Genomic DNA, 13876 nt, shown 5'->3' with positions numbered 1-13876 from the left:
TTTTATTTTTATTTTTATTTTTATTTTTATTTTTATTTTTTTTCATGGCCTGGTGACATCACAACTTGATGAGAGTCATCTTTTTTTTTAATTTAATTTTATTATATTATGTTAATCACCATACAGTACATCCCCAGATTCCGATTTGTTTCTCGTGTATTGAGTTTGAGAAGTTCTTTGTAGATCTTGGATACCAGTCCTTTATCTGTAGTGTCCTTTGCAAATATATTCTCCCATTCCGTGGGCTGTCTCTTAGTTTTTTTGACTGTTTCCTTGGCTGTGCAGAAGCTCTTTATCCTGATAAAGTCCCATAAGTTCATTTTATCTTTTGTTTCTCTTGCCTTTGGAGACGTGTCATGAANTCAAAGGTATCCAAATCGGCAAAGAAGAAGTCAAACTGTCTCTCTTTGCAGATGACATGATACTCTATATGGAAAACCCAAAGGAATCCACTCCCAAACTATTAGAAGTTATAGAACAATTCAGTAAGGTGGCAGGATACAAAATCAATGCCCAGAAATCAGTTGCATTTCTATACACGAATAACGAGACTGAAGAAAGAGAAATTAGGGAATCCATCCCATTTACAATAACACCAAAAACCATGCGTTACCTTGGAATTAACTTAACCAGAGACGTAAAGGACCTATATCCTAGAAACTATAGATCACTTTTGAAAGATATTGAGGAAGACATAAAAAGATGGAAAAATATTCCATGCTCATGGATTGGAAGAATTAACATAGTTAAAATGTCCATACTACCCAGAGCAATCTACACTTTCAATGCTATCCCGATCAAAATACCGAGGACATTTTTCAAAGAACTGGAACAAATAGTCCTTAAATTTGTATGGAACCAGAAAAGGCCCCGAATCTCCAAGGAACTGTTGAAAAGGAAAAACAAAGCTGGGGGCATCACAATGCCGGATTTCGAGCTGTACTTCAAAGCTGTGATCACATCATGACCAAGTGGGATGCATCCCTTGGATGCAAGNAATCAATCAATGTGATACATCATATCAACAAGAAAAGACTCAAGAACCATATGATCCTCTCAATTGATGCAGAAAAAGCATTTGACAAAATACAGCATCCTTTCCTGATTAAAACCCTTCAGAGTGTAGGAATAGAGGGTACATTTCTCAATCTCATAAAAGCCATCTATGAAAAGCCTACTGCAAGCATTATTCTCAATGGGGAAAAGCTGGAAGCCTTTCCCTTAAGATCAGGAACACGACAAGGATGCCCACTCTCGCCACTATTATTCAACATAGTACTAGAAGTCCTTGCAACAGCAATCTTCATTTTTTTTTTAGACTTTGAGGATACTTATTAGTTCTTCATTAAATGTTTGGTAGAGTTCACTAGTGATCTAACATAACATAATAAAAGATTATTATTTTAAAAAAAATAATTCACTAGCGATGTTATCTGCTCCTGGAATTCCTGTGTTGTGAGGTTTTGGTTACTGGTCCAATCCCTTACTTGTTAATGGTCTGAATAGATTTTCCATTTCTTCATAATTCAGGCTTGGTAGATTGTATATTTACAGAAATGTATCTTTTTCTTCTAGGTTAGCCAATTTCTAGGCATACAATTTTTCATGTTCATAGATGCTTCTTACAATTATCATTTTGTTGTATCTGTCACGGTATCTCTTTCATTGATCATTTCATGAATTTTAGTCCTTTCTCTTTTTCTTAGTCTAGCTAAATATTTGCCAATTCTGTTTATCTTTTCAAAAAACAATTATTTATTATGTTTGTTATTTATTTTGTTTTTGTAGTCTCTATTCCATTTCTATCTACTGTAATGTTTATTTCTGCCAAATTTGGCTCTATTAATTCTTGTTTTTCAAGGTCTTTGATTCATGTAGTTTTTTAAAGATATTTTTTAAATCAGGTACGCATCACTATAAAGTTTTTTAGAATTATTTTTGTTACATCTCATAAATTTTTGTAAGTCGTGTTTTGTTTTATATTTTTCTCAAAATATTTATTTCTCTTTTAATTTCTTGTTTGACTCATTTGTTGTTCAGGAGTAAAAGGTTTAAACTACATATATTTGTAAATATGTCTCTTTTTCTCCTATTAATATTTTCTAGTTTTGTGTCATTGTGGTTGGAAAAGAAATGTATTATTTCAATGTTGTTATATTTCTTTAGACTTATTTCATGATCTGGCATATGATCTATCCTACGGAGAAATAGTCCGTGTGCACTTGAGAAGAAAACATGTTCCTCTGCTGATGGATGGAGTGTTCCATATATGTCTGTTAGATCCCTGAAGTTTATAGTTTTGTTCAGGTCTCTTCCTTTGTTTTCATCTTTTTATAGTTGAGATACAATGTTATATTAGTTACTGGTGTACAACAGAATTTGACAATTCTATATATTACACAAAGTTGATCATGTAACTGTAGTTACCATTTGCCACCATACAAAGTTATTGCAAAATTATTCTCTATGTTGTAATGTTCATACTTATAACCTAGTTATTTTATAAATGGAAATTTATGCATTTTAATCCCCATTCATCTATTTTGCTGACCCCTGCACCACATTTCTCTACAACCATCAATTTGTTCTCTGCATCTATGAATCTATTTCTCTTTTTATTTGTTCAATTCTCTTTATCTCTATTTCACATATAAATGAGATCATTTGGTATTTGACTTTCTTTGTCTTATTTCACTTAGCATGATCCTTTCTAGGTCCATTCACATTGTCATGAGTGACAAGATTTTATATCATATGTATCTCTGCACCTATCATTGAACACTTACATTGCTTCCATATAATGGCTATCATTAATAATACAAACATGGAGTGCATCTATTGTTCTGAATTCAATAACGATATTATCTCAAAAATTCAGAATAACTAATATCAAAAAGACAAGTAATAACAGGTGTGGATAAGGATGAGTAGAAAATGGAAACCTCAAGCCCTTTTGAAGGGAATGTAAATTGATGCAGACACTTTCAAAAACAGTGTGGAGGTTCCTCATAAAATTAAAAATAGAAATATCATATAATCCAGTAATTCTAATGCTGGGTATTTACCTGAGTAAAATGTCATCTGTTTATTGATTTTCTGTCTTGATGACCTATTCTACATTCAAAGTGGGGTATTGCTTTCTATTATTGAATTGGTGTCTATTTTTTTCTTCAGGTATTTTTATTTTTGCTTTATATATTTTAATATTCTGATGTGTGGTGCATATATATTTACAATTCTTCTATCAACTTGGTAAATTGGCCCCTTGACCATTATTTAATTACTTTCTTTGTCACTTTCAACAGTTCTTGATTTAAAGTCTATTTTGTGTGATATAAGTATTCTTTTATTCTATTTGCTTACAATTTGTATGACATATCTCTTTTCATCCTTTCCCTTTTAACTTATGTATACTCTTAAAGCAAAAATAAGCCCCTTATAGGTAAAATATAGTTGGATATTTTAAATTTTTAGCCAGTTTATGTCTATTTTTAGACAATTTAATCCATTTATATATAAAGTAATTACTGAAAGGTAAATGCTTTCCACTGTCATTGTTATTTTCTTCCCCTGTGCTTTGGAGTTTCTTTGCCTCTTTCTTCCTCCTGCTGTCTTTTGATTGTGTGCGTGTGTGTGTGAAAACTTTGATTACTTTATCCTAATCTTCTGTGTACCTACATAGGTATTTTCATATTAATAACTATAAGATATATATATATATCAGTCTATTTTTATCTGATAACTTAATTGCATGCAAAAATATATTTTACATTTTATTTATGTATATTCTGTGTTATTAATGTCAGTATTTATGACTATTTATAACGTTTAAACATCAATGAATAGTATAGCTAAGTTCTCTTAATACTTTCATCTTTTAACTTTTGCACTTATGTTAAAAGTGATTTGTGCATCAATGTTATAGCTTGAGTGTTCTGAATTTTAATGTATTCACTTTTACAACTATACTGTTTTATTTTTTGTTTTTAAGATTTTTTATTATCTTTCTTTTTTGTTTTTAAGATTTTATTTATTTATTTGACAGAGAGAGTGAGAGAGCATAAGCAGAGGGAGCAGTAGAAGGAGAGGAAGAATCATGACCTGAGCTGAAGGCAGACACTTAACCATCTGAGCCACCCAGCACAGCTCATATGCTTTCATGCTTCTATTTAGCATACTTTTGTTCCAACTTGAAGAACTCCATTTAGCACTTCCTGTAGGGTAGACCTAGTGGTTTTTGTTTGACTGGTAATATATCTTTTATTTATTTCTGATATACAGCACTGTCAGGTAAAGCATTCTTGGTTGGAAAGCTTGCTCCTTCTGGGACTTCCATAATACTTATACTATTTCATTCACTGATATTCAATTCACACTGAGTCTTTTTGTTTGTTTCTCTGACTGGACGATTTTAAGATCTCTGTCTTTGAAATCAGTATTCTTTCTTCTGTTTGATTATAACAGTTGCAGAAATACTCTACTTAGTATTTGGTTCACTCCCAAATTTGGTTTTCGTTTTTAATGGTTTCAATATCTTTATTGAGCTTTACATTTTGGACATGCATTTGTTTCCTGATTATGTTTAGTTGTCTATGTTCTTTTAAAATAATTATTTTGAATTATGTGTCAGGCAATTCGTTAATCTTTATTTTCTTGGAGGACAGCCACTGAAGGATTATTTTGTTCCTTTTATGGGCTTATGTTTTCATGGTATTTTATGGTTCTTAAAGTCTTGAATTGCTGTTTAAAATTTAAAGATTTTTTTTTCCTTTTCCAGTCCTTGATGAGTGGTTTGAGAAAGAAAGATATTTACCAGTCAGCCCTGTTAGAAAAAATGTCTCTCAGTCATTTTCTACAGATGCCCCCATCTGAATCCTTTTTCTTTTTTTTTTTTTTTAATTGGGATTAGGTCAGGAATTGTGTGCCTTCTTTCAATCTCACATATCAGACTGGGTGCTGGAATATTTTAATTTATTTTTCCCAGGGCAGTGCTGTATAGAGTTCAAGATTGCACACCTTCTCTCAACTGCACAGTCAAGGTGGCCACTGATAAACTTGTGCTATCTGAGCTGGTTTGCATGCCATCTGTTGAAGTGCATATGCACCACATGAGGAAGTTAACATGTATCATCATGGAGGTGTGTCTACAGTTTTGGAGCATGTATAATCCCATTGGAAGGGCTACAAATGAGTCACTCCTCAAAATTCATGAACAGAGTCCCCAGGCCACTTAGCAGAATGTGCAACTGGTTTTTGAGGTCTATGTGGTGTTTGCTGTGAGGCCCTCCCAACACCCTTCCTCTACTCTTAGCACCTCCAGACTATTTATCTATGCTTACCATCTCAGTAAGTATATATATGTTATAATAAAACAGTCTATTTTTATCTGATAACAACTCAGATCAATAATCTGGTAAGACAAGACATATGAGCCTCTTGGCAATATTCTGTGAGGTGGGAGAATCCAGGTCTTCACTCTGCTCTTGTTTTCTCCCATGGGATAGTTTGCAAGTCTAGTGTATCTCCTCATTCTAAGAGGTATGCTCTTAGGGGAAAATGCCATAAGTAATGTGCAATTATTCTTCTTACCCTCTTCTACACATCTATTCTTGGATTCTTTGCTTGATCAGTGTCCTGGAATTTTTCTTCTGGGCTCCTTTGTTCCCTCAAAGGCATCACCATTTATGGATAGTTGTGAAAATTATTATGTCTACAAATTTATGGGAGCTGGAATCTAGTCATCTTGCTTCAAATCCCGTTTTATATTATATATTCAAATAGATATCTATGAAACAAACTTATAACCATAATATTATTTTCATTGCTATTTTTTAAAGATCTTTGAAGGTTTAGGCCTACTTTATGTACTAATTAAATACATTTTTAACCCAAATCATCTATGAATGACCTTTAGTTTTGCAATTATTTTACTCTTGAAGCACCACATCAAGGGCTTAGCTTATCATTAAGTCAATTTATTTCTTTATATAAAATTTATCATATTACTAATATTAAATTCATTCTTATTATTCTTTTTATTTATTTTTTTTAGTGAAAGACCTGTTTCAAAATTTCCTCTACTGCCTAATAGACAATCCATAAGGTAATATTTAATATATATATATATATATATATATATATATATAATTCAAATATAAAACAACTTGTTTAACTGATGTTTGTGTTGATTTTCAGTAAAAATTGTCACACAATATTGTAAGTAAGACATTTCAGTTAAACTGTAGGCATTTATTTATTTATTGACTATGTATTTATTTTAGAGAGAAAGAGAGAGCATGAGAGCGGGGGGAGGGGCAGAGGGAAAGAGAGAAAGAGAATCCTGGAGCAGACTCCCTGCTGAGTGCAGAGACCCATGTGGGGCTAGATCCCAGGACCCTGAGATCATGACCTGAGGTGAAATCAACAGTTGGATGCTCAACTGACTGAGGCACCCAAGTGCATTGGCTTTCTTTCATTTAAATAAAAAAAATGTATAATGGATATTATTATATCGGTTTCACTATTTGCTTGGAAGGGAATCCTGGAGGTGCAGTATTTCTTTAATAGTCTTTAATAGCTGAAAATTGAAAATATATGGAATATAGCATCCATAATTGCTTATTAGATTGACAATGTTATGTCTTTCCTATTCATTGTATTAAATGTTACATTTATAGTAAATAGAAGACCCATTATACATGCTTTGGGCAAATTATAAGACTATAATACAATTCTCTAAATTATCTGTCAGTCTGTTAAGCAGAAATCCTTTAAAAATTAAATAATTTCTAAAAATTAACTTAATCTAGTCAAACATTTAGGCATTGCCAAGTTTTTTCTCAGGTTACTGATAGAATCAATAGCTGAAATTTTATTTTTATATCTTTTGTGAACTTGGCTCTGTAAATAACTTGGTTGGGTCTGGCTGAAAAATCCTAAACTGCCTCCATGTCTCCATTCCCTGGTGTTGTTCTCCTGAGTATGTTATACTGTAAAAAAAAGTAAATTTATTGTGGAACCATAATTAAGATCACAGATCAGTAGATTTTAAGAATTCAAAGTTAGATTATCTTTGATTGGCATTTCTTTATTTTATTTTATTTTTTAATGATTTTTTATTATATAATGTTAGTCACCATACAGTACATCCCTGGCTTCTGATGTAAAGCTCAATGATTCATTAGTTGCATATAACACCCAGTGCACCATGCAATACGTGCCCTCCTTACTACCCATCACTGGTCTATCCCATTCCCCCACCCCCCTCCCCTCTGGTGCCCTCAGTTTGTTTCTCAGAGTCCATAGTCTCTCCTGCTTCATTCCCCTTTCTGATTACCCCCCTTTCTTTATCCTGATTGGCATTTCTTAACCAGTTGACACATTTCATAGGAAGACTTAGGCTTTCCATGAAATCACAGAGATTCTCATGCTGGCTTTGAAAAAATAAGCAGACATATGTTATTCAACTTCATTCAACAACCCCATAATCTTAGAATGTGACCTTAAGCTTCAGATAAAACTGCAACCCCAGCCAACATCTTGATTTCTACTTTGTGATAAGAAACCCTGGCCTATATAAACTGTGGCATAATAAATGCTTGCTATATACAGCTGCTAAGTTGGTATTAATTTGATATACAGTGGGGATGTTGTAACCCACTTTTAACAGAACAGTTCATATTTATTTTAGGGTATAAAGGTTTTTCCTCTTTGGCCACAATAATCTCCAGAATTATATATCTGTATCATGTATTTCTGTATCCATATTGATATTTATATAGAGTTAGTCATATATGAATATCATTATAAAATAAATTTGGAGTGTCCTACATGAGATTTGAGAATATGCAGCATATAGAAAACCAAGACTTTCTCATTAAGCAAAATATATTATGTTTTCATACAATTACAGTACACAATCCATACAAGGATCAAGATACCCAAGGAAGAGAAATCAGAATTTTAGGATTCATATTCATATTTTAGTTTCCCATGTATAAGACTGATGTTCATAGAAAAGGGAAATAAATAACACCTCAGTCATCCATCCTTCTGAAGAAGGACAATGTTCAGGAAAATTAAAGATCAAAAGGGCTATATCTCAATACAATACCTCTCTTTTCTCCATCCAGTTATGATAAATTCATGTTCATAATGATCCTTCATTCATTATCATAACTTAGTATATACAGAGACTGGTAATTCTTTTTTTTTTTTATGATCACTCCAAATGAACACATTGGATTATTCAGAATTCTTTTTTCCCCCTAAGGTTAAGTTTATGAAATGTTAAGAAACACAATAAGTTTACTCAACAATCAAACAATCAGATGTTATCATGGGCAATAACCTCTATTTGTTAACTGATAATATAAAAAATGAATAAATTGTGGGTCTTGTCTTGCAACAAATATTTCCTTATAGCAATTGTTTGAGCTTACCATAAAAATGTAAAATATTTGAAGAAAAAAATGCAGTGTTTCAATTTCTAAATCTTATGTTGATGCTTATAGTTCTACAAAGATCAGTAAATATTAGTTACTTAATTATATTGATTGAATACATAAATTAGAGCATAAATCAAAGAATATAGGAGAAAAAAACCAAAGCATAAAGATTATCAGGCAATTTCCTCTGCACACTTACCCTTCTCCAGCACTTTCTTGAATGCTCTGGCCACTTCCTTGTTGCGGAGGCTATAGATAAGGGGATTCAGCATGGGAGTAAGGATGGTATAGAAGACAGAGACTATTTTGTCCTGGGTGGGGGAACGATCTGAAGTGGGCCGCATGTATATGAACATGGCTGCTCCATAATACATTCCCACTACAGTGAGGTGAGAGGAACAGGTGGCAAAAGCTTTTTGGCAACCCTCCCCAGACCCCATGTGAATAACAGCCACGATAACACGAGCATAGGAAGCACTGATTACTGCTACAGGGAAAAGAAGCATAATAACACAACAGATAAATATCATCCTTTCAAATAACAATGTGTTGGTGCATGAGAGAGTGAGAAGGGCAGGGACATCACAGAAAAAGTGGGGTATTTCCCGGGCTCCACAATATGAGAATGATAATGCAACTGCAACTTCAATTATACCATCAAGGGAGCCAAGAATCCATGAAGAAGCTGCCATGAGACCACAGATTTTTTGGTTCATGAGAACTGAATATCGTAATGGGTGACAAATGGCAACATAACGGTCATAGGCCATTGTAGCCAACAGGAAACATTCTGCTCCAAGCAGGGACACGTATAAGAATATCTGGGCTCCACAACCAGCCAGAGAGATGGACTTCCTGCCAGACAAGTAGTTGAAGGTCATCTTGGGTACAGTGGTACAGATAAGCATGAGGTCCATGAGAGACAGTTGGCTGAGGAGGAAGTACATGGGTGTGTGAAGCTGGATGTCCAGATAGATGAGGAGAACCATAGCAATGTTTCCAATAAAGGCCACTGTGAAGACTCCCAACACCAGAGAGAAGAGGAAAATGTGGGTGGGGCTGTGATTGAAGATTCCCAGCAGAATGAAGTCGGAGTTGAAGGTCTGATTCTCCCATGCCATGATAAATACGTTGACTGCATTGAATACAAGAAGTGACGCATGGCTGGGATTGTGTTATAGAAATATTAAGCACTTCCCTCCTAAGTCACCTTTTATACCAAATTGCCTAAGTAAGAGAAACTTGTTTCTCTGGTCATATTTTGTTTTCATTTTTAGACTACATATATTAAAGCATAGTTTTAGCTTGATACAATTTTTAATACAACATGCATTGTTCAAGGACATAGTAAGTTACAAGGTAAAAATATGAGCATTTTCTCAAGTCATCTAATCATGTTAGAGTGAGTAATCAACTCCTACATTTAGTGTAGATCATCCATTCATTAAAAAAATTATGATAATGAAACACATACATTTCCGAGAACTTGATGAGGTTTTCTTTGTTTCTTTATATTTTCCATATAGCGCTTAGCATAACAATTCTACTGAAGAGTAGAGAGAATCATGTATTGATGGAAATGAGACAAGGTTAATCAAATGTCAGGTAAACAGAAGACATTGAGAAATCAGCAATCAGATGTCCATTAAGTAATATTTTTTTTTAATAAAGGTGAATTGTAGTGGAAATAGCTCCTCATAACCGTACCCTTTCCTCATTCATCTCTAAAAACTATGTGTGTATGGAGCACCATGGTGGCTCAGTTGGTTAACCAACTGCCATTGGCTCAGGTCATGATCTCAGGGTCCTGGGATCAAGTTCCATGATGGGCTCCCTGCTCAGTAGGGAGTTTTCTTCCTCTCCCTCCACCCCTTTCCTCTGCTCATGGTCTCACCCTCTTTATCAAATAAGTAAGTAAATACGTAAGTAAGTAAGTAAATAAATAAATTTTATATATATATATATATATATATTCTTTTAACATTCATTTTTTTCCTTTTCTCCCCTCTATTTTCACATTCATTTCTTTTCCTTTTCCCCCCTCCCGTTTCAAGAGACAAAACATGCTTTTACTTTCTTTCCTAACAGTCCCTGAGCAAATTTAACATTCATGCTGTCTCTAAAACCTTTGTGTCCTCCTAGGCTCTTTATCTCTGTAGTATTCACCACTTCTGTGTGTGTAATCTTTCAATTATAATTCATGTGTTCAATACATCCTAAATTCTTAATCAGGTATAAATTCTCTTAGATATATTCCTTGCATTTATAATGCTTATCAAGATACTCAACCCACACTGTGTAAATAAGTATAGCTCATGCTACTTAATTTTTCTGGTAATTTTTTTAAATCTTCATCAATATAATTGCTAATTAAATGTTTCTAACACAATCTTTTAAACTTATTCAAACCTGTCATTATGCATATTACAGAAAAACCTTCAATCATTCCTACTGAAAAACGCACGAGTTTCCAAGCTTCCTATAAAAATGTTTTGTCCAACAGAAAATTACTACATAACTTTACTCAGTAGAATTTCAGTTCTTCTAAAAAGCAGTATGTACTTTCTATTTCACTGTTTAGTTACTGTGTCTTTATTAAGAGAAGGAACAGGGGTGCCTGGGTGGCTCAGTCATTGAGCGTCTGCCTTCAGCTCACGGCGTGATCCCAGCATTATGGGATCGAGCCCCACATCAGGCTCCTCTGCTGTGTGCCTCCTTCTTCCTCTCCCACTCCCCCTGCTTGTGTTCCCTCTCTCGCTGGCTGTCTCTGTTGAATAGATAGATAAAATCTTTAAAAAAAAAAAAAAAGAGAGAAGGAACAGGACTTCCCCATTAACATTATGTAATCTATCTAGAACAGCCATGTAGGTTCAGTTATCCTAATATGCATTCAACGAAACTCTCCTGACTCACTTTTCTCTCCCTTACTCACTATCCCTCTCAATTTTCTAACTCATTTTTTTTCTTTAAATATGCATACGGTCTTCCGATGTTCAGGTTATATCCACTGTCTTTATTTTTTTTTAATTTTATTTATTTATGTGACAGAGAGACAGCCAACAAGAGAGGGAACACAGCAGGGGGAGTGGGAGAGGAAGAAGCAGGCTCCAGCGGAAGAGCCCAATGTGGGACTTCATCCCAGAACACTGGGATCACACCCTGAGATGAAGGCAGACGCTTAACGACTGTGCTACCCAGGCGCCCCTCCGCTGTCCTTATTTAGTGAATATTACTCCTTTGCTGTGCTCTTCCTATACCAATCCTTTAAATCCCCTTTCCTTAGAATATACTTCTTGAAGCTGATGAGTATAACAAAAGTAAGTGGTGATGTCTTTGGGAAAGGCTCATCAGTATTTCTAAAAAGCCCATCTTACATTAAAGAGGGCATGTGATATGATAGGCCCTGGGTGATTTCCTCAGCTAACGAATAATTGAATATTATATCAAAAACTAATGAAGTACAATACCTTGGCCAATTGAATTTAAATTTAAAAAGCCCACCTTATTTGAATCATACCTCAATATTACAAACAAAATTAACTTTCTATTCTTTCCTTCACCCAGCACTACTTTTGGATTTTCCCAAAGAATAATTGTATTGTGTCGCTCCTCTTAAAACCTTAATTCTCAAAAGTCTCAAATTGTCTGTAGAACAGATTCTCATCCCCTTGCTGACCTTCTTTTGAGATATTGTGGAAAGTCATTCAAGACTCTAATATTCAAACAGATATCTCCAAGATATCTGTTCTCCATTTCCCAATACGGACTTTATGCATTACTATTTACATTTCCCAAAGATACGAGAAATAAATCTGAGCTTAAGTCTCTTTTTAGGAACGTCTGCTCTTCCACAATCCTTCACCTTTATAAATCACATCTCCCTTCAAATTCCAACACAGCAGTATATTTCTCCATGCCTCTTTCTTCAGTCTATAGCTAACAAGCTCTATGTATACTAAACTTAAAGGACATGTATGACCTCTTCCTCTATTCTATATGAAAGGAAAATATTATGGACCTTCAGATCAGAGAAGCCTGAACTTACAATCTTGCTCTATCACTAACTTGTATGTAAACAGTCAGGTTAACTGATATCTGAGATTATATTTTTAATCCCCTCTATCCTCACAATGTTGTTATAAAGTAGAATGGGTTAATTCTTTAAAGCTCTTCATCAAAATATGTGTATCATACCTTGAATTAATCATATGAACATTACCATCATTATTCACATCCTTGTCACACACACACTCCCATCTTGCAATAATCTCCACTGCTGTTCACCTTCATTTTTAAGAAAAAAAAAAAACTCTATTTTTCTTACTAGATTGTTGGTTCCTGACTGGTAAGCTATATGCTTATTTTATATGTGTCTAATCCAACTAAAACAGTTTGCAGAATGATGAAGGCCATAAGATCTTCACAAGTAATTGGAAGCAAGAAAAAATAGACCACATGCACTGGAGAGTCTTGCAATGATTCTCAACTTAGCATTTATAACACTGTCCTAAATAATGCCTACGTTATTTAACATCTTCACAGGTATTATTTAATTTTATCTTCAGAAAGACCTGTGACAAATATAAGAAACACATTAATTTTACAGAGAAATTTGCAGATTGACATGAAATAGTGCCCTCCTATATAAATGATTTTAAAGAACAAAATTTCTAATAATATAGCTTTTGAATAATTTTTGATTCCATTTGGTTGAACTCCAGAATGTCTTGGATATTTTGCTATATATAGTTTCCCTTTCTTACCTTCTAGGTGTTTTCAAGAAGATACTACAAGCAGAGTAACAGAAAACCTTTAAATTTCCAGAAGAAATCTAGCAAAACAATTTTACTAAGTCATCAGTGATTTAATTTTAGTCTCTCCAGAGAATTCAGTCCCTGATCTTCAATTATAGTACTTTATGTTAGCATCCACTTTTTCTCTGATGGCCTCAAACATAATTAGTTGTCAACTTGAAAATATGACTTTTATTGATATTTAAGATCAAATCAAAAGTCATGTCACCTTGATTGATAATTTGGTTCTCCTTTGTTTCCTGGTTCCTACATGTATTAATTATGACATTTTTAATCTTTATCCATGTATTTATGTATTTACTTATTTGAGAAAGAGAGAGATCACAAGCAGAGGGGGAGTGTAGAGGGAGAAGCAGACTCACTGCTAGGCAGAGAGCCCAATATGGGACTTGATTCCAGGACACTGGGATCATGACCTTAACCAAATACAGATGCTTAATTGACTGAGACACCCAGGTGCCCTTTTTAATTTTTTTTAATTGAAGTGTTGGTTTTTATTACTATGGCTGAAAAAATTATGTCACTGATGATTTCATCTTTTGTCATTATTCTTTTTAAAGTTTTATTAAGTATGAATTTTCATTATTTTCCATATTAATCTTAGAATTAGTTATT

General features: G+C 33.8%; 1 protein-coding gene across 1 annotated transcript; it reads right to left on the bottom strand.

The window, feature by feature from the left end:
* Positions 1-8620: 8620 nt before the first annotated feature.
* On the bottom strand, positions 8621-9568 carry LOC100478627 (olfactory receptor 2M3). Its single transcript, XM_002930260.4, has one exon. The coding sequence runs from the start codon at positions 9566-9568 to the stop codon at positions 8621-8623; it is 948 nt and encodes a 315-aa protein (XP_002930306.1).
* Positions 9569-13876: the final 4308 nt, after the last annotated feature.

This window comes from Ailuropoda melanoleuca, chromosome 3 (assembly GCF_002007445.2).
Source record: "Ailuropoda melanoleuca isolate Jingjing chromosome 3, ASM200744v2, whole genome shotgun sequence".
Taxonomy (NCBI): Eukaryota; Metazoa; Chordata; class Mammalia; order Carnivora; family Ursidae; genus Ailuropoda; species Ailuropoda melanoleuca.
The sequence above is the reverse complement of the archived record's forward strand: the minus strand, read 5'-3'. Positions and strand labels throughout refer to the sequence as shown.

Excerpts from the sequence above, each read along its gene's own strand:
- LOC100478627 (XM_002930260.4), bottom strand. The coding sequence starts at position 9,568 with ATGGCATGGGAGAATCAGACCTTCAACTCCGACTTCATTCTGCTGGGA.